This window comes from Bombina bombina, chromosome 10 (genome assembly GCF_027579735.1).
Source record: "Bombina bombina isolate aBomBom1 chromosome 10, aBomBom1.pri, whole genome shotgun sequence".
NCBI lineage: Eukaryota > Metazoa > Chordata > Amphibia > Anura > Bombinatoridae > Bombina > Bombina bombina.
In genome coordinates this window covers 86,717,949-86,742,711 of record NC_069508.1, presented here as the reverse complement: position 1 = coordinate 86,742,711, position 24,763 = coordinate 86,717,949, and the positions used below count along the sequence as shown (strand labels likewise).

The following is a 24,763-nucleotide window of genomic DNA, read 5'->3' as shown; positions in this document are numbered from 1 at the left end:
AAATCTAAATGGGGGGTATGCCTAGCATCATACTAAATGAGCCACCAATGGAACGCAAACAAAATCAGGATAAATACAATTTTCACTCTTGTAATAGAACCATATTAATTACTGGTGACATCTGGAGTTGCAGAAATCTCTTTACGTTAGGTTCTACCCATAAACTAATTTGAGAGACAGAGAAAGAAAGGGCATGGTCTTAAAATTAGACTCCAAAAACAGACCAGTCAACATAATGGGCCTTAAATTAATTCAATTGATTTATTGTTAAAGGGACATTAAACTAGACATGGACATTCGGCAGCTTCGTTAGCTGCTGGATGCAGAAATAGGCTGCCCCTTGTTGACTATGGCTCTTTTCAGATCCGTATTTATGTTTGTGACAGATCACCACACTAAGATCTGTGAAAATCCAAATCTTAGTATGGTGATTTTTCATAAGCATAAATCTGGCTAAGAAAAGAGACAATGTCAATGAGGGGCTGCCTTCTTCCACATTCAACAGTTAAAGGGACATTAAACTCCAATTTACATCAATTTTGCCTCATTCTCTTGGAATCCTTTCTTGAAGAAGCAGCAATGCACTACTGAGAACTAGCTGAACACATTGGTAAGCCAATCACAAGAGGTATATATGTGCAGCCACCAATCAGCAGCCAACTCCCAGCTTCAGAGCCTATCTATATATGCTTTTAAACAAAGAATACAAAGAAAATAAAGCAAATTAGATAAAAGAGGTACATTGGAAAATTGTTTAAATGTGTGTGCTCTGTCTGAATTATAAAAGAAAATTGTTGGGTTTAATGTCCCTTTAAAGCTGCCAAATACTCATGTATACATTAAACTAATATGCACAAATACAAAAACATGGTTACTAAAAACATATTGATTTTCTCCTTGTGCTTGCATCTTTCTTTAAAGCTGTTCTCCTATTTTAACTCTGTACTAGTGCTGGTTGGAGATGCTCTGCATTTTTATATGGGAATTTGATAACTTGAAGCTTAGGTATTCTTCTTGATCTCCCATTCCTCAATCCTCTTTGCTCTCTCTAAAACTTGTCTCTCACTGCTTACGCTCTTGGTTGCCCTCAAATTTAGCCACACATTAAAGTATCTGGTTATTTCATTCTGGAATACGAGCTGCATTATATCAAATGTGTGCACTGCATAAGGCAACTGGTTAAGTGCATTGATCAAATAAAAGTAATAAGGTACATACCTTTTTCTCTGGTGAAAACTTCAATGGTTCAACAATGTAAAAGTCATCTGGAGCCACTAAAATATAGAAAGAGATGTGTTTATATTAAAAATACAATAACATTTTTGTAAAGTATTAAGCATGCGTTAATTCAGAAAAATACTTAAGTTGCTTATGTTAACTCTTAGCCCACCAATAAATATTGATACACTATGGGGCCTTATGATTAATACGAATGTAAACATAAAAAAAATATTTAACAGATTTATAACAGTGATTCCCATATCTAGTTCAAGTGTGGTGATGTGTTATTCTAAGCCTATTTATGCTAGTACTTAAACACCCCTACAATTTGTGCAGCACAAACGGGACATAAATGCAAAAACAAAACAAAAACCTTTATTTGAAAAGGTCAGTACATTTTCTGACTTACAGTTATAATAATAATTAGAACATTACAAAAGGATCCTGCGTAGCTTCCCTGCAAATGCATGCATAGGAGGATAAAAGTGGCCTTATCATGCTTTGCAGCATATAACCTGTTCAAAAGGGTATGTAACATAGTAGATGAGGTTGAAAAAAGACCGAAGTCCATCGAGTTCAACCTGTACATATCTAATAAACTTACAAAAAAGCTCTAGTTGAGCTTAAATTAATCCCATTAAAAGGCGACTCATTTAACACAAGCAACTGAATTAATGAAAAGTGCCCCTGGAACAACAAGTCAGGGATGTGTTGTCCCATATACAGTCATATCCATAGCTATAGTCTATATAGAAATTAAACTTTCATGATTCAGATAGAGCATTCAATGTTAAACAACTTCTCCAATTTACTCATATTTATTTAATTTGCCTAATTCTCTTGGTACTGTTTGTTGAGTAGGCTCAAGAACAGAAGTGAAATACTGTGAGGTAACTGCTAATTGGTGACAGCACATATATCACTCTTGTCATTGGCATCTGTTCAGGTGTCTTCAGCTAGCTCCCTAGTACTGAATTGCTGCTCCTTCAACAAGGTGATTAGGTCGGTGCAGGATGTAATTGCACAGTAAAGGATTTACAAAACAATTTGAATAAATGGATGGCAAATGGAAAATGTGATTTAATACTGGTAAATGCAAGGTTCTACATTTTGGAAGTAAAAATATACAGGCCGCCTATTATTAAAATGAGACTAGACTTGGCAAAACAGAGGAAGAGAAGGATTTAGACGTATTTACAGATAAGCTAGAAATGAGTGCACAGTGCAAAGCAGCGGCTTTTAATGCTAATAAGATACTAGCATGTGTTGAAAGAGACATATGGTATATGAAATGGACAAAAGCATAATTCTGTTGCTATATAAATCCCTGGTAAAGCCTCACCATGAATATGGAGTACAGTTTTGGGAACAAATTTAAAAAAAAGGGCATAAAAAATTCAGAGAAGGGCAACAAAAACTAATGAGGAAAATGGAGGATTTAAACTATAAGGACAGGTTAGCCAAATTTGGTCTCTACACTAGAAAAAGTCACTTGAGAGACATATTACTTTATACAAATATATTTAAGGCCATTATACAAAGTTGGCAGAAGCACTGTTTTTCCAAGACAATTGTTTGTGACAAAAACAGAATTTATGCTTACCTGATAAATTAATTTCTCTTACGGTGTATCCAGTCCACGGATTCATCCTTACTTGTGGGATATTCTCAATCCCTACAGGAAGTGGCAAAGAGAGCACACAGCAGAGCTGTCCATATAGCTCCCCTCAGGCTCCGCCCCCCCCCAGTCGTTCGACCGACGGTTAGGAGAAAAAGGAGAAACCATAGGGTGCAGTGGTGACTGTAGTTTTACAAAAATACATTTGAACATGACTTAATTGCCAGGGCGGGTCGTGGACTTGATACACCGTAAGAGAAAGTAATTTATCAGGTAAGCATAAATTCTGTTTTCTCTTACATGGTGTATCCAGTCCACGGATTCATCCTTACTTGTGGGATACCAATACCAAAGCTTTAGGACACGGATGAAGGGAGGGAACAAGTCAGGTAACCTAAACGGAAGGCACCACTGCTTGCAAAACCTTTCTCCCAAAAATAGCCTCCGAAGAAGCAAAAGTATCGAATTTGTAAAATTTGGCAAATGTATGCAGTGAAGACCAAGTCGCTGCCCTACTAATCTGTTCAACAGAAGCCTCATTCTTGAAAGCCCATGTGGAAGCCACAGCTCTGGTGGAATGAGCTGTAATTCATTCAGGAGGCTGCTGTCCAGCAGTCTCATAAGCCAATCGGATGATGCTTTTCAGCCAGAAGGAAAGAGAGGTAGCAGTCGCTTTCTGACCTCTCCTCTTACCAGAAGAGACAACAAACAAGGATGATGTTTGTCTGAAGTCTTTAATTGCATTTAAATAGAATTTTAAAGCCCGAACCACATCAAGATTGTGTAACAGTCGTTCCTTCTTCGAAACTGGATTAGGGCACAGAGAAGGAACAATGATTTACTGGTTAATATTCTTATTAGAAACCACTTTTGGAAGGAAACCAGGTTTGGTACGCAAAACAACCTTATCTGCATGGAACACCAGATAGGGAGAATTACACTGCAAAGCAGACAATTCAGAAACTCTTCGAGCAGAAGAAATAGCTACCAAAAACAAAACTTTCCAAGATAATAACTTAATATCTATGGAATGTAAAGGTTCAAACGGAACCCCTTGAAGAACTGAAAGAACTAAATTTAGACTCCATGGAGGAGCCATTGGTTTGTAGACAGGCTTGATTCTAACTAGGGCCTGTGCAAACGCCTGAACATCTGGTACAGCTGCCAGACGCTTGTGTAACAGGATAGACAGAGCAGATATCTGTCCCTTTAAAGAACTAGCTGACAAACCTTTCTCCAATCCTTCTTGGAGAAAAGACAATATCCTTGGAATCCTAATCTTACTCCACGAGTAACCCTTGGATTCACACCAACAAAGATATTTCCGCCATATCTTATGGTAAATTTTTCTGGTGACAGGCTTTCTGGCCTGGATCAGAGTATCTATAACTGATTCAGAGAACCCACGCTTAGCTAGAATTAAGCGTTCAATCTCCAAGCAGTCAGTTGCAGAGAAACTAGATTTGGATGCTTGAATGGACCTTGTATTAGAAGATCCTGCCTCAATGGCAGTTTCTATGGTGGAACCGATGACATGTCCACTAGGTCTGCATACCAAGTCCTGCATGGCCACGCAGGCGCTATCAGAATTACCGAAGCCTTCTCCTGTTTGATTCTGGCTACTAGCCGAGGGAGAAGAGGAAACGGTGGAAAGACATAAGCTAGACTGAATGACCAAGGCGCTACTAAAGCATCTATCAATGCCGCCTTGGGATCCCTGGACCTGGATCCGTAAAGGGGAAGTTTGGTGTTCTGACGGGACGCCATCAGATCCAATTCCGGAATGCCCCATAGCTGGGTCAGCTGAGCAAAAACCTCTGAGTGGAGTTCCCACGCCCCCGGATGGAAAGTCTGACGACTCAGAAAATCCGCCTCCCAGTTGTCTACTCCTGGGATGTGAATTGCAGATAGATGGCAGGAGTGATCCTCCGCCCATTTGATGATCTTGGTTACTTCCTTCATCGCTAGGGAACTCTTTGTTCCTCCCTGATGATTGATGTACGCTAGTCGTGATGTTGTCCGACTGAAATCTGATGAATTTGGCCTCCGCTAGTTGAGGCCATGCCTGGAGCGTATTGAATATCGCTCTCAGTTCCAAAATGTTTATCGGGAGAAGAGATTCTTCCCGAGACCATAGACCCTGAGCTTTCAGGGAGTCCCAGACCGCACCCCAGCCTAACAGACTGGCATCGGTCGTGACAATGATCCACTCCGGTCTGCGGAAGCTCATTCCCTGAGACAGGTAATCCGATTACCTCCATACACTGAGCCACAGAAGGCCGAGGAATGGAATGAAGAACTCGGCAAGTAGCTAAAAGCTTTGACTTCCTGACCTCTGTCAGAAATATTTTCATTTCTACCGAGTCTATTAGTGTTCCCAGGAAGGGAACCCTTGTGAGCGGGGACAGAGAACTCTTTTCTACGTTCACCTTCCACCCGTGAGACCTTAGAAAGGCCAGAACAATGTCCGTATGAGCCTTGGCTCTGTGAAAAGATGACGCCTGTATTAAGATGTCGTCTAGGTAAGGTGCTACTGCAATGCCCCGCGGTCTTAGTACCGCAAGAAGGGACCCTAGCACCTTTGTGAAAATTCTGGGAGCGGTGGCCAACCCGAAAGGAAGGGCCACGAACTGGTAATGCGTGTCCAGAAAAGCGAACCTTAGGAACTGATGATGATCTTTGTGGATAGGAATATGTAGGTACGCATCCTTTAGATCCACAGTAGTCATATATTGACCTTCCCGGATCATCGGCAAGATTGTCCGAATTGTTTCCATTTTGAAAGATGGAACTCTGAGGAATTTGTTTAGAATTTTTAGATCCAGGATTGGCCTGAAAGTTCCTTCCTTTTTGGGAACTACAAACAGGTTTGAGTAAAAACCCAGTCCTTGTTCTGCAATTGGAACTGGGTATATCACTCCCATCTTTAGAAGATCTTCTACGCAGCGTAAGAACGCCTGTTTCTTTGTCTGGTCTGAAGACAAACGAGAAATGTGGAACCTTCCCCTTGGGGGAAGAGTCCTTGAATTCTAGAAGATACCCCTGAGCAACAATTTCTAATGCCCAGGGATCTGGAACATCTCTTGCCCAAGCCTGAGCAAAGAGAGAAAGTCTGCCCCCTACTAGATCCGGTCCTGGATCGGGGGCTACCCCTTCATGCTGTCTTGTTAGCAGGCGCAGGCTTCTTGGCCTGTTTACCCTTATTCCAGCCCTGCAAGGGTTTCCAGGTTGCTTTGGGCTGTGAAACGTTATCTTGCTTTGCGACAGCAGAGGTTGCAGCAGGTCCGCTCCTGAAGTTGTGAAAGGAGCGAAAATTAGCCTTGTTTTTGGCCTTAAACGGTCTATCCTGCGGGAGGGCATGGCCCTTCCCCCCAGTGATATCCGCTATAATTTCTTTCAACTCGGGACCAAAAAGGGTCTTTCCCTTGAAAGGAATGTTTAGTAACTTTGTTTTGGACGACACGTCAGCCGACCATGATTTTAGCCAAAGCGCTCTTCGCGCCATAATGGCAAAACCCGAATTTTTCGCCGCTAACTTAGCTAATTGGAAAGTGGCATCAGTGATAAAAGAATTAGCCAGCTTTAGAGCATGAATTCTATCCATGACTTCGTCATATGAAGTCTCCCTCTGGAGCGACTCCTCCAGCGCCTCAAACCAAAAAGCCGCTGCAGTAGTTACAGGAATAATGCAGGCAATTGGCTGAAGAAGGAAACCTTGCTGAACAAATATTTTCTTCAGCAAACCTTTCAATTTTTTATCAATAGGGTCTTTAAAAGCACAACTGTCTTCTATTGGTATAGTTGTACACTTAGCAAGTGTTGAAACTGCTCCCTCTACCTTAGGGAACGTCTGCCACGCGTCCCGCCTGGGATCATTTATGGGGAACATTTTCTTAAAGATAGGGGGGGGAACAAAAGGTACACCTGGTCTCTCCCACTCCCTAGTCACAATATCCGTCACCCTCTTCGGGATCGGAAACGCATCAGTGTATACAGGGACCTCTAAAAACCTGTCCATTTTACACAATTTTTCTGGGACCACCATGGGGTCACAATCATCCAGCGTAGCTAAAACCTCCTTAAGCAGGACGCGGAGGTGTTCCAGCTTAAATTTAAAAGCTAAGGAATCTGACTCTGCCCGCTGAGAAACTTTTCCTGTGTCAGAAATTTCTCCCTCGGACAGACCATCCCTCACTGCCACTTCAGAGTGTTGTGAGGGTACAACAGATAAATTATCCAAAGCTTCTGATTGCTCATCCTCTTCTTAAAACTGAGCTATCACGTTTCTTTGGAAAAACTGGCAGTTTGGATAGAAAGGACGCAAGGGAATTATCCATGACTGCTGCTAATTGTTGTAATGTAATAGGGGCCAATGCGCTAGAGGTACTAGGCAACGCTTGCGCGGGCGTAACTGGTGTCGACACATGGGGAGAGGAAGGAGGACGATCCTCATTACCTTCCGTCAAAGAATCATCTTGGGCTACATTTTTAAGTGTCACTGCATGGTCATTAAAATGTTTAGATAACTTAGCACACTTTAAACACAAATGCAATGGGGGTACCGCCATGGCTTTTAAACACATAGAACAGGGTCTATCTGTAGGCTCAGACATGTTAGACAGACTTAGACAGCACTCAAATACAGTAAAAAACACTTTTTTTAAAAACTGTACTGTGCCTTTAAATAATAAAAAGCGCACACTTTTTTACCAAATCTCAAAAAAAACATATGATCCTAATGCTTTGAAATGATTGCACACTAAGTTTCAATACAATTAACCCCTTATTGCCCAAACCGGAGCAAATTGAAGTTGGCCACCGGTTTAACACACTACAGCACCATGCCACAGTCTCTCTGCTGTGGCCCTACCTTCCTTGGGGATTAGTTTTGGACGAAAATAAGCCTCCCTGGAGTCCTCGTGCAATCTCTGGACTCTACACGTGAAGCTGCATGAAGCTGTCTTGCAAAAGAACTGCGCAACTGAGGCGCGAAAATTAGGCCCCCTCCCTCTTCACTTCGGAGTTGTGGGGCCTTCCTAAGCCAAATTAGGTGTCTAAAAATATGCCAGGCGTATAAAAAAAAACAAAAAGTGTTTCAAACATAATAAACACTTGTGCAAATATCAGATTATAGTAATAAAATAATCGATTTTCCCCATAACAGTGTCCACCAGTGATTTAAGCCCTTTAACTAAGCCACCCTTCTATACTGAGTCTCAGAATATGGCTTACCTTCCCACATGGGGATTTCTGTCAGTCTTCTAGCATTACCAAGTCTTGTTAGAAAAAAAGTGACTGAGCATACCTTAAGCAGTTAAGCCTGCAAACTGTTCCCCCCAACTGAAGTTCTCCGGTACTCAACAGTCCTGTGTGAGAACAGCAATGGATTTTAGTTACAACATGCTAAAATCGTTTTCCTCTCAGCAGAAATCTTCATCACTTTCTGCCTCAGAGTAAATAGTACAAACCGGCACTATTTTAAAATAAACTCTTGATTGAAGAAATAAAAACTACAAATCTAACACCACATTCACTTTACCCTCCCGTGGAGATGCTACTTGTTAGAGCGGCAAAGAGAATGACTGGGGGGGCGGAGCCTGAGGGGAGCTATATGGACAGCTCTGCTGTGTGCTCTCTTTGCCACTTCCTGTAGGGATTGAGAATATCCCACAAGTAAGGATGAATCCGTGGACTGGATACACCATGTAAGAGAAAGGGGATACTTTAGGGTTAGAGGAAATTAGATCTAATTTCCAGCATTGTAAATATTTTTTTAATGCATTCCAATTGTGGAACTCATTGCCCAAGGAGGTAGTGAAGTCAATACCTTAGAAAATCTTTAAAAAATGGTTTAGTTCATTTCTGCCTAAAAAACAGAATTCAAGGCTATGATGAGTGTTAAATGGGTCGGCTTCTAATTATATTAAATTGCAAGCTCAATTGGCAGCTTCTTTATTGTAAATCACGTAGGATCTGTATAGGTTGAACTCAATGGACTTCTGTCTTCTTCAACCTTATCTACTACATTACTATGTTAAACAATACCAAGATAATTAAGCAAAAATGGCAAAGTTGTTTAAAATTTTATGGTCTTGCTAAATCATAAAAAATGGGGTTTCATGTCCCTTTAAATCCCTGACTCTGTATAAAGGAGTCAGAGTAATCCTGAAAATCTGGAATGTTGAGGAGGCCTTATGACAGGTGTGAAAACCAGTGCTATAGAGGCAATCACAGGTAAGTAGGGCTGGCGTTAAACATAACCTTTATAGTGTTAGGTCGAGTTACCATAGCAACACAATTCTTAAGGTGCAATTTTCGAGAAAACCGAAATTGGGATGCAAGTGTTAACTCAACATTAAGTTACACATACAAGAAAAGACCATCTGCACATACTTCGCAAATTATTTCAAAATTTCAATGGAAACCTGGTACTAAAATATAATACTTTTAGCTGTCGGCAACTTTGGTAGTTTACGGCTCCATTTAACAACTTATTTGAAACAAGCCCATTTTCTGTACAGATTTCCCTACTGAAAACAGTAAATAAAGTTTAATTTTGACTTTCCTATCCCAGAGGCAGGGGATTAGGGTTATTTTCATGAAAAATTATTTTCTGCAGGTTATTTTTAAATAAAATTCAATTTTAAATTAGGCAGTTACACTAAAGCACCAGTTCAATATTGCAATGTATTGATTAAAGAATAAAGCAATGTTTAATTTCATAATATAGTGCAGCAGTTGAAAATTGCATTACAAATTAGCTAAAAGAAAAAAAGAAATTACGTTTTTAAAATGTCTTGTGAAATAAAACCTAAAAGCCAGTCAACAATAAATGCACTGCTGCTTTGCAGTGCTGCTCCCTATCGGACCTCCCTTCAATCAGCACTTTGCTGTTTGAAGAGTCTAGACTGATGCAGAGCAGCACTGCAAAGAGCCAACAGTTCATTCATCTGTACCATTCTTTCTGCAGACATTCCGCATTTCCTGTGATGACATCTCATATCACAGCATGTTTTGCCTTGGGGAGTAAAACGAAAATTTCACAGGATTTAAACCCCAAACCTCATATCCATAGATCACCTGGTTATACGTCATATAGCATAGTATTTCCTTCCAAATTATGTTAGTTTTGAAGTGGGATAAAACAATCTCAGACATATTAGACATGGGATAAAACAATCTCAGACATATTAGACATGGGATAAAACAATCTCTGTAGTTAAATATTGCCGCTTTAAATAAGTTTTGTAACTTTAAAGGGACATGAAACCCAAAAATTTCTTTCATGAATCTGAGAAAATATAACGTGTCAATTTACTTCTATTATCAAACTTGCTTCATTATCTTGGTATCCTTTGTTGAAGGAGCAGCCATGCATTACTGGGAGCCAGCTGAACACATCACATGGACCAATGACAAGCGGCATATATGAGCAGTCACCAATCAGCAGCTAGGTCCCAGTAGTGCATTGTTGCTCAAAAGCCTACCTAGGTATGCTTTTAAACAAAAGATACCAAGAGAACAAAGCAAATAATAGAAGTACATTGAAAGGTTTTCCAACACTGCATGCTCTGTCTGAATCAGTAAAGTTTAATTTTGACTTTACTGTCCCTTTAAGAGGATGAATTCACTCATAAAGAAGGATAAGAAAGTCTCTTTCAACCTGAATTTTAAATATTTTGTGCAACTTGACTTCCTGAGGATTAAACTTGTTAATGCAGTGTAAATATTTTTAAACAATTTTTTTGCACTTACTCCTTGGCTACCGGAGAAGACGCCAGTTTATTCCCATGCTGTGAACTTTCAGCAGCTTTGGGGTAAAATGAGTGCATTTGCAATACAAGTGCATCAGCAAACATGCTTTTTAGTAAAAGCTATCACTATTTACATAATTGTTGATAGGATTAGAATAGAAGCATTGTTAATTGCAAACTATTTCTAGTCAAAATGGAAATACTTTTTGATTTTATCTACCATGTACATTTAACGGTACAGAAAATGCCAACAAACACAATGAAGCACAACTGCACCACCAATTGGTTAAACTCAATAATACATACAAAATATATTTACAGTACGAGTTTAAAATATAATGAAGAAATAACACAAATCAGATATTACATATTATACTTGTGTATTAAGAGGTTTTGGATGTCTACGAATGCGAAAAAGAAGGTGGCCAGCTCTGGATCATCAAGATTTTTACAATGAATACTGGACTTACAAGGAGTATAGGGCTCTAGTAAAGAGTGTAAGTCTTGCCAAAGTAGTTAAAACCACACAATATTTTTTTCACATGAGATGAAAATGATTTTCAAATCTCCAAATCAATAAATGTCAAGCTCTGTAAAATCAAATTCAAAATCCAAAACTTTATTTAATAAAATTAAAGTGGTGCATATGGCCATGGTTCCGACCAATCTCTGGGATGTAAGCAGGCTGGTTCACAACGTAAATGTAATGTAATGTATAGGAGGAGTTCTCAGAACAGATCCATAATGCAAATAGGTTTTGGATAAAATTGTTTCTGGATTAACTATTTTCAATTTTAAATTTCATCACTAGCCTTTGGCGATTTGAGGAGGACATGAGAAACGTCTATATCATCTGTCTTGGATAGTGCCCACTTAAGATCCAGGAATAGATAAGTAAGTGTGAGATCAGTGGTTACGTTGCTAGCGAGGATAATAGGAGATTACATTACATAATGTATTAAAGAGACCTAAAACCAACATTTTTTTCTTTAACGATAGATAGAAGTTGTTTCGAATTGTATGTTCTATTGTCCTTTGTTGAAGAGCAGGAAGGTAAGTTCAGGAGTGTGCACGTGTCTGCAGTACTAAATAGCAGCAGTTTTGCAACAATGTTTTACATTATCAAGAGCACTAGAAGGAAGCCCTATTTCTATCTGAAAAAGTGCTCCAAACATGTGCACGCAACCTATCTAAAACTAAGCAAATTTGATAATTGAATTAATTTATTTTAAAACTCTATTGTCTATCTGAATAATGAAATAAAAATTTGGGGTTTCATGTCCCTTTAACCTTTTAACACCGTTAAGGGAATTTTATTCCGTCTGAATTTTGCTGGGCTTTAGCGCTGAAGGTCGGAATACAACGTCCATAGCGGTCTGGGGGGGCGTGCCGAGCATCATAGGGACACCCCCCTGACGCAATCCCATCATTGAAATCTCGTGATCATGTGCACAATCGCGAGATTGCAATTTGTTTACATTGGAACAGTGGTTCCAATGTAGAAATGTTAACCCCGGCACAAAAGGGTTAATAAAAAACGAGATCATGTTATTCTTTATTTCATTGTTGTGTTTAATTTAGTTTTTAGAATTTAGTATCCATTTATTGACACATTACTCAATTTATAATACTTATAATTGTTTATATAGGTTTTTTTTTTTGGTCAAATTTGACATGAAATGTTTTAAAGGAATATTAATTTGTTTCCTTAGATTGTCAGAGCCGGACTTCTAATTGCTAACTGACTATGTGCATCTCTAATGCTGTATGAACTGCTGATGGACTCTATTTCACTATATTTTTCTGCTCCATGTTTCATCTCCAATACTTTTATATGATGCTGAATATTCCAATAAAAACTATTAAAAAAAAATAGAGTTGAGGGTGGAGCGTGCGGGCTTCCAAGATAGCCGCACCACACTGAAGCTCCTGACACGGACTAGGCAGCAACCCGCTTTTCATACCCTTTTCACGATAGACGTGATACTTGAGCATCAGCCCTTGCTGAGACGACACAGCAAAAATTTCCAAGCTACCGACAAATTCCCGGTGCACTGATAGACACTGGTCCACAGGCCGCGACCGGCACTTCTGCTGATGCAGCTCCTATACCAGTATGTTAGAGCTGCAGCTACTACCACATCACTGGTAACGGAAATCACCCTGTAAAAGATATACAGAGAGCCTCTTTCAACACGGGATGCGAAAACAGCAGCTCCAACATTTCATGTTGCACAGATAAAGACCTGCATTTGAGAAATACACCTGATGTGGTAAAGCACAGCTAACTAAATTATAAATTGCACATCATAAGCAACGATAGTACACAAAATTAACGCTGCATAGATAGCCACGAAAAGGCTTCTCTTTGCACTATACTACCCAATAAGAAAACAATATAAGAAGCACCACGTGGGAACGCTTAATTCAGAAAGGCCTCAAGCATGGCAACCGTATGCATAAACAAGACTGACTAGGCCCATTATTACTTTGCCATTGACCTAAACACTGCTTATCATGACCTGAGCATCTAAATGCTGTAAACAGCTAAAGGACAGCACACACGATAACGCACAGAGAGCAGCTATAAGACAACATTTACAGCTCATAAATATCCACCTACAGTGGTACACAGTTATAGAAAAAGCCTGAAACTCAGGGAAGGACTAGTACTACTGGCAGATACTGAAAGTGGTGATAATACTATCTCTCGCAATCTCCCTAATATCGTTGCCTAACATCCTTTCTTGCATCAAATTGCACAATGTCGCAGCAGAGAGACCCACAAAAGCGGAAAAAGCTTCCAAATCTCTAAAACCACCACTAGTTCTGTTAATACATACATCAAGAACATAAACAAGAAGAAATCCACTTAACTTGCCAAATTGTGAAGAAAATTCATCAGAATCACCCGACATATCACAATTACCTGCTTTACCAATTCCCAAAACACTATCTGAAGGGCCTATTTCAATCCCTAGCCATTTCCAACTCTGTCATCATACCTGAAGTCCCTCTAGAGAGAGCTCACAGATCATTACGTCCCAAACCAGGTAAGAATCAACCTCCTAGGGATATCATAATTTTTTGCCAAAGTTTTCGTGACAGAGAAAGAATCCTGAACTTTGCTAGAGCTCAACAGAACTTTGCACACATGAGAGCGAAAATCCAGATATACCAAGAACTTTGCAAAAAAGAAAAGATTTTGCTCGTTTGACTACGCACCTCCGTGCCCTCAAGATCCCATATAGATGGGGCTTCCCAGTCTGAGTACAGATAGCCAGAAACAGGAAACTCATGGAATGCACAGATCCTGCTGCTCTTTCAAACTTCTGCAGCAAGCTAGACATTCCTCTACCGGATAACACAACACCCACAGTGACCAAACGAGCATCAACACCTTTTTCACACCCTAAACTTCAAAGACGCGACTGGGCTGAGGTTGCCAGCAAATAAGCAAAGAAGAAGCAATGCCTCACAACACAAAGCCAGACGGAGGTTACTTGAGAACTCTCAACTTCACCTATGAATCAGAATCTTGAACTTTCCAGCAAACTGACAACCTGTATGGTAGATATGAAAATTGTCGTTCCAATTTTTCTGATATCTTCTACATAAAAATGTTGTCCCACAATGTTTTTTGTTTTCGTTTGTTTTTTTAAAACAAAAATGTTGTTCCTTACAACTTTATTGATGTGCGAACTTGCTGAGAAACGATCGCATCAGATGTTATGTTTTATTGTAATTTGAATATGTTCTAAATAAGTAGTTTATTATGAAGGTTGGTCTATTGCTTAGCCTTAGAAACACGTCTCTACGATTACACTCTTAATGTCTTTCTACTATACCGTGAAAAGATCCTCTAAGTTAAATAATTTTTCTTCATTTAACTGTTTTTTTATTCTTGTTAGTATCTAACAAATAGGTCGATCAATCCGGAACACTTTGAAATCCGGAAATATAACCCTAACTCTAACATATTGCTTTACCTACCACAACCCCTATTAACCCTACCCCAACCATTAAGTCACCAGTGCCAATAAACCACACACAACCTAGTATATTAGGCTTGTAGATCCTGACACATTGAGCAAATAAGCTACAACATATCCCACTTAGAAATGATCCACTTGGCATCATGCTTCCAAATAACCACCCAAAATGTCAAGGGGTTTCTCTCACCTTAGAAACGTTCAATTGCTTTTCACGACTTTCATAAATGACAAATAGATATAATTATGTTACAAGAAACTCATTTTAAGAAAACTAACGAACCAACATTATCGAATCTTTACTTTGACCAACATTTTTTAAGTTCTGGCTCAGACAAGAAAAACGGAGTTAGTAATCATTCAAAAAGGGAACCTCATTTAAACTTTTACAAAAATACCAGGACCCTGAAGAGATACTGATACTAGTAGGACTCTATTATGGCAGACCCCTCACTTTAGTAAACCTTTACGCCCCTAAACGACCAGCTTTTTCCTTTTTCCGCAGAGCCACAAACCAATTATTAGACATTGTTTAAGGCCCTATATTAATAGGAGGAGATCTTAACTTTCCTATATGCCCCACACTGAATAGCTCCACAGGGACTTTATATATTCGTAACAGTCAAATAAAGGCCAACTCACATTCCTTACAATCTATCCCTCTTTTTGATACACGGAGAACTACACATCCACATACCAAAGACTTTACCTTCTTCACCCACCCGCAACACACATAACCGTCTCGACTACATTCTCTGTGACCAAAACACCCTGTCAACGCTCAGACTCTAAAATATCACACACGGCATGGTCAGACCATTGTATGGTAATAAGCACTTTCGCCTGGTCTTCCAAACCCAAACATCATCAACACTGGAGATTGATTAACTATATCTTTTCAGACCCCCAAGCACTTACATTAATTCTTCTCCTTCAATGCTCCCATAGACTTATCCGTGGTGAATAACTGGGAGGCATATAAGTGTTACATTAGAGGGGAAGTAATGCAATACACACATAAACAGCACAAACTAAGGGCTGCACACTATAAAACACTAACTGCATCACTACTCAAAGTGGAGACATCACTTAAGAAACAGCCTCAATCCACATCTGCTCACAGAAATGCAGCAAGCAAGGGAGGATTTACATAACTACCTTATTAAACAAGCACATATAAGATCGCTCACAACAAAAGCTACATTTATCGTTGAAAGCAATAAGGCAGGTCGTCTGATGGCTAGATCTTTAAAAAAAGAGGAAACACCTTTATCAGACAAATCAAAGGATCGTCGGGAAACACTAACCTACACACGGCGGGTATAGCAGAAGCGTTTACCAACTACTACACCTCACATTATAACTTACCAACACCAAACCCCAAGGCCAAAGCTAAATTAATTGAGAATTATCTCTCTAACATCCAACTCCCAACGTTGGCTACGGAACACCGCTCAGCGTTAGATTCCCTATTAACTCTCCAAGAAATACATGAAGCTATTTAAATACAACCCACTGGCAGATCAACTGGCCCAGATGGGTTTACCCCAAAATTCTTCCACCTATTCAACACACGTCTAAGCCCACATCTCCTAGAAATGTACCAATCAATAGATACAAATAACTATTTTTCACAAACCCTCCTAGAAGCCACAATCTCGGTAATTCCCAAACCCGGTAAAACACCTGATCAAATATCTAACTACCCCCAATATCTTTGATAAACCTAGACATGAAGATATATGCTAAGATTTTAGCAATGCGAATAAACAAAATTTTACCCCTACTTATCCATACCGACCCATCCCGGATTTATCCCGGGGTGAGAGGCTAAAGACACAACCATTAGAGTATTACAGACCATACTACAAGCTACAGAGTCAGACACACCACTAGTAATACTCTCGACTGATGCTGAAAAGGCTTTCGACAGGGTGGACTGGAACTTTATGTGGTCCGCCCAGTCGAAATTTGATTTTCCTAATATACTTCTTTGCCGAATACAGGCTTTATACCCATCTGCCAGAGTAAAAGCGAACAGTATGCTTTCCAAAGCTTTCTGTATAAATAATGGTACCAGGCAAGAATGCCCCCTGTCCCCTCTGTTATTTGCTCTTACGGTCGAAATTTTAGCAACACAAATCAGAAACAACCCCAACATAATAGGAGTAGACTTCGGCCCAATACATCAGAAATGTCTGGTTTATGCTGCTGATATATTTACACTAAAAAAAAACACTCATTCTATTACTTCCCTCATAGAGGCACTTGATACATATAAACAAATATCCAACTTCTCAATAAACATGGATAAATCAGTTCTTATGCCAGTGAATGTTTCAGCTGAAGACACTCAATACCTAACCAACAACACAGCTTTCCTGATTAAAAACAAAATACATTACCTAGGGATATATATATCCCCAAACACTCAGACCTATTTGATCTTAACTATACTCCGCTACAAAAAGAATCACAACAACTTCTATCTACATGGCATAGACAGGGACATTTATCATGGATGGGACGAGCCAACGCCATCAAAATGACCCTTCTACCTAAATTCCTATACTTGTTTTAGGTCTTACTACTCAAGATACCTTCCCACTTTCTAACACAACAGCAAAAAGCTTTTGAACATTTTATATAATCCCAACAAAGACAGTGTCGAGACAAACATATCTCAGTAGAGATAACAGAGGAATGGGAGTTCCTAATCTAACTAACTATTACAGATCAGCTCATCTTGCAATGATAGTTGCATGGAACCATCAACACCCTTCCAAAACCTGGGTTCAACTAGAATCCTCCCTTATCAAAGGAACACCCCTAGGAGAACTGTTTGATCCCAACAAAACATAGAACACCTCACACTTCACCTAATTATTATATAGCGAACACTCTAAGAATATGGGATAAGATTAGCTCTACCACTAAAAATATCTCAAGCCAGATATCCCCTTTAACACTACTCTTAAATAACCCAACCGTTATGCAACTTGCAACAATTCAAACTCCCTGCATAGGAGGAAAGCCCTCCAATTTACCAGTTTACCTATTGACCACAAGAGGTCAATTCTGTCCTCAAGTTGAAATCTCTGAAACAATAGGTCCACCTTTTCACAGATGGTTCCCCTACTTACAAGCACGAAATGCCATTTTAACTAACCCACATAAGCAGACCTAACGAGACCTCTTACCCCCTTTGAATCGCTCTGCACAAATCAAACCCTACTCAGATCCCATATCTCCCTAATATACAAAATCCTAAGAGGGTCAATTCCTGAACACCACCCAACATACATTGCCAAATGGGAGAAAGAATTATCTTTAACGCTGACAGACACCCAATGGAATCACATATTTAGTGTAAATAAGAAATCCTCCATCTCATTAGTTATAGCAGAACTTAACTATAAGATACTTTCAAGGTGGTACCTCACATCTCTAAGATCACGTTGTATATTTCCTAGCACATTCTCACTATGTTGGAGACATTGTGGGGAAGTAGGCACAATGTCACATATATGGTGGTCATGTCCCTTACTGAAATCCTTTTGGGAAGAAGTCACTAAATATATTAATGGCACATAAGGAACTCCGCTAATTCTCACCCCGGCCATGATCCTCTTAAACCACTTACCTAAAATTACATGCCACTACCGTAAGAAATTACTCATATATGCTTAACTGTGCCAAGAGGTTATTACGGCTTGTCTATGGAAGAAAACTCAAGCTCATACCATACGTATGTAGCTCAAAGAAATGGATCATATCCTAGCAAAAATCCCCCCTCCTTTCCGAGTAGGTCTACAAACACTAAACAGATACAAAACTACTCTTTTCATAATTACTATACATAATAGGTTGTAAATTGAGAACACTTTGACTTTCTAATATAAACTTGGTGACTTACTGTATTTTGTTTAAACTGTTTGAAAGTTATTGTTTGTTATAGTCTATATGACAATCCTGTTTCAGAGAGTTGTATTGTATGTTTTACTCTGAGTGTGATCCAACAAGCAAACCTTTACCTGAGTAATCAATAACAGGACAAGAATGGACTAAACCTAATAGAAGGACTCTAAAGTCTGTAAACCTTATAACACGACTTGGAGAGAGCGTGCAATGCTTACCTGTCAATAATTCCTTTATTTTTCTGTTTATGCTTGATTTATTGCTGTTAAATGATAAATTCCAATAAAAAAAATTCATTGTAAAAAAAAAATAATAAAAAAATGGGATCATGAATGACAATTTGATTGGTTTTATGGGTTTATAGCAAAATAATCATTAGTTTATATGGGAAAGTACATAAGGACATAGATAAAGGTGAATTGGCTAATGTGAAATACTGTTGGATAAAGTGCTGTTGTACAAAAAGGACAGGAAATAGCTGATAATATTCACGCGAGTACAAAGTTGTAACTAATCATTCAATAATACAGTGGGGTCCCTTAAATATCAGCATTGAGGAAGGATTAGATGGCAACATTTCTATCTTTGCAGCTATTAAATTCTGGAAGGTAATTAAGTGAGAGCAGGATATAATTGCTGTGCAAGGGAAGAAGAGACCAGCAAAAACTATGTCTGTTTACTCTAGAAAAGAGGGTTTTGAGAGGTAATCTGATAACTTCATAAAAACTAGGCACGTGCATTTGGATAATTTGTAATGAACCAAAAGCAGAAAAAAGGCAGCCGCTTGTGGCATTCGGCTCTTTTAGGAGCCAGATTCCTTCTAGTGAAAGTGGAACATTCTAAGATCTGCAGAAATCCAGACCTTAGTGCATTGCACTTTCACAAGAAAAATCTGGCTCCAAAAAGAAAGTTGTTTGTCACAAGAGTCTAGAGCAGGGGTTTTCAAACCTATCCTCAGGCCTCCTTAACAGGCCAGATTTTCAGGATATCTGCAATGGAACACAGGTGAAATAATCAGCTAATTAGTAAATATGGGTATTAAAGGGACATAATATTCATGCTGCATAATGTTTAAGTGATTAAGCATATAACTGTAAAAAGCTGGCATGAAAATATCACCTGAACTTCTATGTAAAAAGATAACTGACCTCAAAATTTCTTCAGCTCACCTGAGAAAGTGCTCTGTACTTCAGCTGCTTTCCAGCAGCAAGTTAAAAAAAAACCCAAAATTTATGCTTACCTGATAAATTTCTTTCTTTCTCTTGTGGTGTATCCAGTCCATGGGTTCATCCATTACTTGTGGGATATTCTCCTTCCCAACAGGAAGTTGCAAGAGGACACCCACAGCAGAGCTGTCTATATAGCTCCTCCCCTAACTGCCACTCCCAGTCATTCGACCGAAGACAAGCAAGAAAAAGGAGAAACTATAGGGTGCAGTGGTGACTGTAGTTTAAAAATAAAAAACACCTGCCTTAAAGTGACAGGGCGGGCCGTGGACTGGATACACCACAAGAGAAAGAAATTTATCAGGTAAGCATAAATTTTGTTTTCTCTTGTTAGGTGTATCCAGTCCATGGGTTCATCCATTACTTGTGGGATACCAATACCAAAGCTTTAGGACACGGATGAAGGGAGGGACAAGGCAGGAACTTAAACGGAAGGCACCACTGCCTGCAAGACCTTTCTCCCAAAAATAGCCTCCGAGGAAGCAAAAGTATCAAATTTGTAGAATTTAGAAAAAGTATGAAGCGAAGACCAAGTCGTCGCCTTACAAATCTGTTCAACAGAGGCCTCATTTTTAAAAGCCCATGTGGAAGCTAGCGCTTTAGTGGAATGAGCTGTAATTCTGTGAGGAGGCTGCTGGCCAGCAGTCTCATAAGCTAAACGGATTATGCTTCTCAGCCAAAAAGAAAGAGAAGATGCCGAAGCCTTTTGGCCTCTCCTCTGTCCAGAGTAGACAACAGATGTTTGACGAAAATCCTTAGTAGCTTGTAAATAAAACTTTAAAGCACGAACCACGTCAATATTGTGTAATAGACGTTCCTTCTTTGAAGAAGGATTAGCACACAGTGACGGAACAACAATCTCCTGATTGATATTCTTATTAGATACCCCCTTAGGAAGAAACCCAGGTTTGGTACGTAAAACTACCTTATCTGCATGGAAGATCAGATAAGGGGAATCACACTGTAAAGCAGATAACTCAAACTCTTCGAGCCGAAGAGATAGCTACCAAAAACAGAACTTTCCAAGATAAAAGCTTGATATCTATGGAATGCAGAGGTTCAAACGAAACCCCTTGAAGAACTTTAAGAACTAAATTTAAACTCCATGGTGGAGCAACAGGTTTAAACACAGGCTTGATTCTAACTAAAGCCTGACAAAACGCCTGAACGTCTGGAACATCTGCCAGACGCTTGTGCAGAAGAATAGACAGAGCAGAAATCTGTCCCTTTAAGGAACTAGCTGACAATCCCTTCTCCAATCCTTCTTGGAGAAAGGATAATATCCTAGGAATCCTGACTTTACTCCATGAGTAACCCTTGGATTCACACCAATGAAGATATTTACACCATATCTTATGATAGATTTTCCTGGTGACAGGCTTTCGAGCCTGAATTAAGGTATCAATGACCGACTCAGAGAAACCACGTTTTGATAAAATCAAGCATTAAATCTCCAAGCAGTCAGTCGCAGAGAAATTAGATTTGGATGTTTGAAAGGACCTTGGAGTAGAAGGTCCTGCCTCAGTGGCAGAGTCCATGGTGGAAGGGATGACATGTCCACCAGATCTGCATACCAAGTCCTGCGTGGCCATGCAGGTGCTATCAAAATCACCGAAGCTCTCTCCTGCTTGATCTTGGCAATCAGACGAGGGAGGAGATGAAATGGTGGGAACACATAAGCCAGGCTGAAGGACCAGGGCACTGCTAGAGCATCTATCAGCGCTGCCTGGGGACCCCTTGACCTGGACCCGTAACAAGGAAGCTTGGCGTTCTGACGAGACACCATCAGATCCAGTTCTGGTTTGCCCCATAGTTGAATCAGCTGGGCAAATACCTCCGGATGGAGCTCCCACTCCCCCGGATGAAAAGTCTGCCGACTTAGAAAATCCGCCTCCCAGTTCTCTACTCCTGGGATATGGATAGCTGAGAGATGGCAAGAGTGAACCTCTGCCCATAGAATTATCTTTGAAACCTCCAACATTGCCAGGGGGCTTCTTGTTCCCCCCTGATGGTTGATGTAGGCTACAGTCGCGATATTGTCCGACTGAAAACTGATGAACCTGACCGCAGCTAGTTGAGGCCAAGCCTTAAGAGCATTGAATATCGCTCTCAGTTCCAGAATGTTTATCGGAAGGAGGGCTTCCTCCTGAGTCCACGAACCCTGAGCCTTCAGGGAATTCTAGACCGCGCCCCAGCCCAGAAGGCTGGCATCTGTCATCACTATAGTCCACTCTGGCCTGCGGAAACTCATTCCCCTGGACAGATGGACCCGAGATAACCACCAGAGAAGAGAATCCCTGGTCTCTTGATCCAGATTTAGCAGAGGGGACAAATCTGTGTAATCCCCATTCCACTGATTGAGCATGCAAAGTTGCAGTGGTCTGAGCTGTAGGCGGGCAAACGGAACTATGTCCATTGCCACTACCATTAGGCCGATTACTTCCATACACTGAGCCACTGACGGCCGAGAAGTGGAATGAAGAGCACGGCAGGAAGTTAGAAGCTTTGATAACCTGACCTCTGTCAGAAAATTTTTCATTTCTACGGAATCTATCAGTGTTTCTAGGAAGGAAACTCTTGTGAGAGGGGAGAGAGAACTCTTTTCTTCGTTCACCTTCCACCCGTGAGACCTCAGAAAGGCCAGAACAATGTCCGTATGGGACTTGGCGATTTGAAAAGTCGACGCCTGTATCAGAATGTCGTCTAGGTAAGGAGCCACTGCTATGCCCCGTGGCCTTAGAACCGCCAGTAGGGACCCTAGAACCTTCGTAAAGATTCTTGGTACCGTGGCTAACCCGAAGGGAAGAGCCACAAACTGGTAATGCCTGTCTAAGAAGGCGAACCCGAGGAACTGATGATGATCTCTGTGAATCGGAATGTGGAGATAAGCATCCTTTACGTCCACGGTAGTCATATATTGACCCTCCTGGATCAGAGGGAGGATGGTTCGGATAGTCTCCATCTTGAAGGATGGGACCCTGAGAAATTTGTTTAGGATCTTGAGATCCAAGATTGGTCTGAAAGTTCCCTCTTTTTTGGGAACTATAAACAAATTTGAATAGAAGCCCTGCCCCTGTTCCTCCCTTGGAACTGGGTGGATCACTCCCATAACCAGTAGGTCTTGAACACAACGTAAGAATGCCTCTCTCTTTATCTGGTTTACAGATAATTGTGAGAGATGAAATCTCCCCTTTGGAGATGAAGCTTTGAAGTCCAGAAGATATCCCTGGGAAACAATCTCTAATGCCCAGGGATCCTGGACGTCTCTTGTCCAAGCCTGGGCGAAGAGAGAAAGTCTGCCCCCCTACTAGATCCGGTCCTGGATCGGGGGCTACTCCTTCATGCTGTCTTAGAGGCAGCCGCAGGTTTCTTGGCCTGCTTCCCCTTGTTCCAAGCCTGGTTAGGTCTCCAGACTGGTTTGGACTGGGCGAAATTTCCCTCTTGTTTTGCATTAGAGGAAACTGAAGCTGCGCCACTCTTGAAGTTTCGAAAGGAACGAAAATTATTCTGTTTGGTCCTTAACTTATTGGACCTATCCTGAGGAAGGGCGTGACCTTTTCCTCCAGTAACATCAGAAATGATCTCCTTCAGACCAGGCCCGAATAGGGTCTGTCCCTTGAATGGGATGTTAAGAAGCTTAGACTTTGAAGTAACGTCTGCTGACCAGGACTTAAGCCATAGCGCCCTACGCGCCAAAATGGCAAAACCTGAATTCTTAGCCGTTAGCTTGGCTAAATGAAAAATGACGTCAGAAATAAAGGAGTTAGCTAACTTAAGAGCTTTAATCCTGTCTAGAATATCGTCTAGCGGGGTCTCTACCTGTAGAGCCTCCTCAAGAGACTCAAACCAAAAAGCCGCTGCAGCAGAAACTGGGGCAATGCATGCAAGAGGCTGGAGAATAAAACCTTGATGTATAAAATTTTTCTTAAGGAGACCCTCCAATTTTTTATCCATAGGATCTAGGAAAGCACAACTGTCCTCGACGGGGATAGTTGTAAGCTTAGCTAGGGTAGAGACTGCTCCCTCCACCTTAGGAACCGTCTGCCACGAGTCCCGTATGGCGGCATCTATGGGAAACATCTTTTTGAAAGCAGGAGGGGGAGAGAACGGCACACCTGGTCTATCCCATTCCTTAGTAATAATTTCCGAAAACCTCTTAGGGACTGGAAAAACATCAGTGTAAACAGGCACTGCAAAGTATTTGTCCATTTTACACAATTTCTCTGGAACCACAATGGGGTCACAGTCATCCAGAGTCGCTAAAACCTCCCTAAGCAATAAGCGGAGGTGTTCAAGCTTAAATTTAAACGCCGTCATTTCAGAATCAGACTGAAGTAACGCCTTCCCTGAGTCTGAAATGTCACCCACAGATAGAAGCTCACCTGCCTCGGCTTCTGAGTATTGTGAGGGTATATCGGACACAGACATTAAAGCGTCAGAAAGCTCTGTATTAGTTCTAGCCCCAGAGTTGTCCCGCTTTCCTTGTAGTCCTGGCAGTTTGGAGAATACCTCTGAGAGGGTAGCATTCATAACTGCCGCCATGTCCTGTAAGGTAAAAGAATTAGACGCGCTAGATGTACTTGCCGTCACTTGAGCGGGAGTTATAGGTTCTGACACATGGGGAGAGCTAGATGGCATAATCTCCCTCTTTTCAGTCAGAGAATCCCCTGGAGATAAATCTTTAAGCGCCATAATATGGTCTTTATAGTTTATAGAAATATCAGTACATTTGGTACACATTCTAAGAGGGGGTTCCACCATGGCTTCAAAACATATTGAACAAGGAGTTTCCTCTATGTCAGACATGTTTAACAGACTAGTAATGAGACAAGCAAGCTTGGAAAAAACTTTAATAAAGGTGAAACAGCAATTAAACAAAAACGTTACTGTGCCTTTAAGAGAAAAAAAACTAGCACTTAAACTGCAAAACAGTGTAAAAATACAGTAAAGTCTTTGAAATTTTTACAGTGTGTGTAAGGGACTAAAGCAACATTGCACCCACTTGCAAATGGATAATTAACCCCTTAGGCCCCA

General features: G+C 40.5%; 1 protein-coding gene across 3 annotated transcripts in view; it reads right to left on the bottom strand.

Moving 5' to 3' along the window:
* Positions 1 to 24,763, bottom strand: part of SUCO (SUN domain containing ossification factor) — a 484,388-nt gene that overhangs the window by 4,391 nt on the left and 455,234 nt on the right. For all 3 annotated transcript variants that reach the window (XM_053693235.1, XM_053693236.1, XM_053693237.1), the window contains one exon: positions 1,219 to 1,274. In XM_053693235.1, coding sequence (XP_053549210.1) covers positions 1,219 to 1,274 — 56 coding nt within the window. The remainder of the gene's footprint in view (positions 1 to 1,218; positions 1,275 to 24,763) is intronic.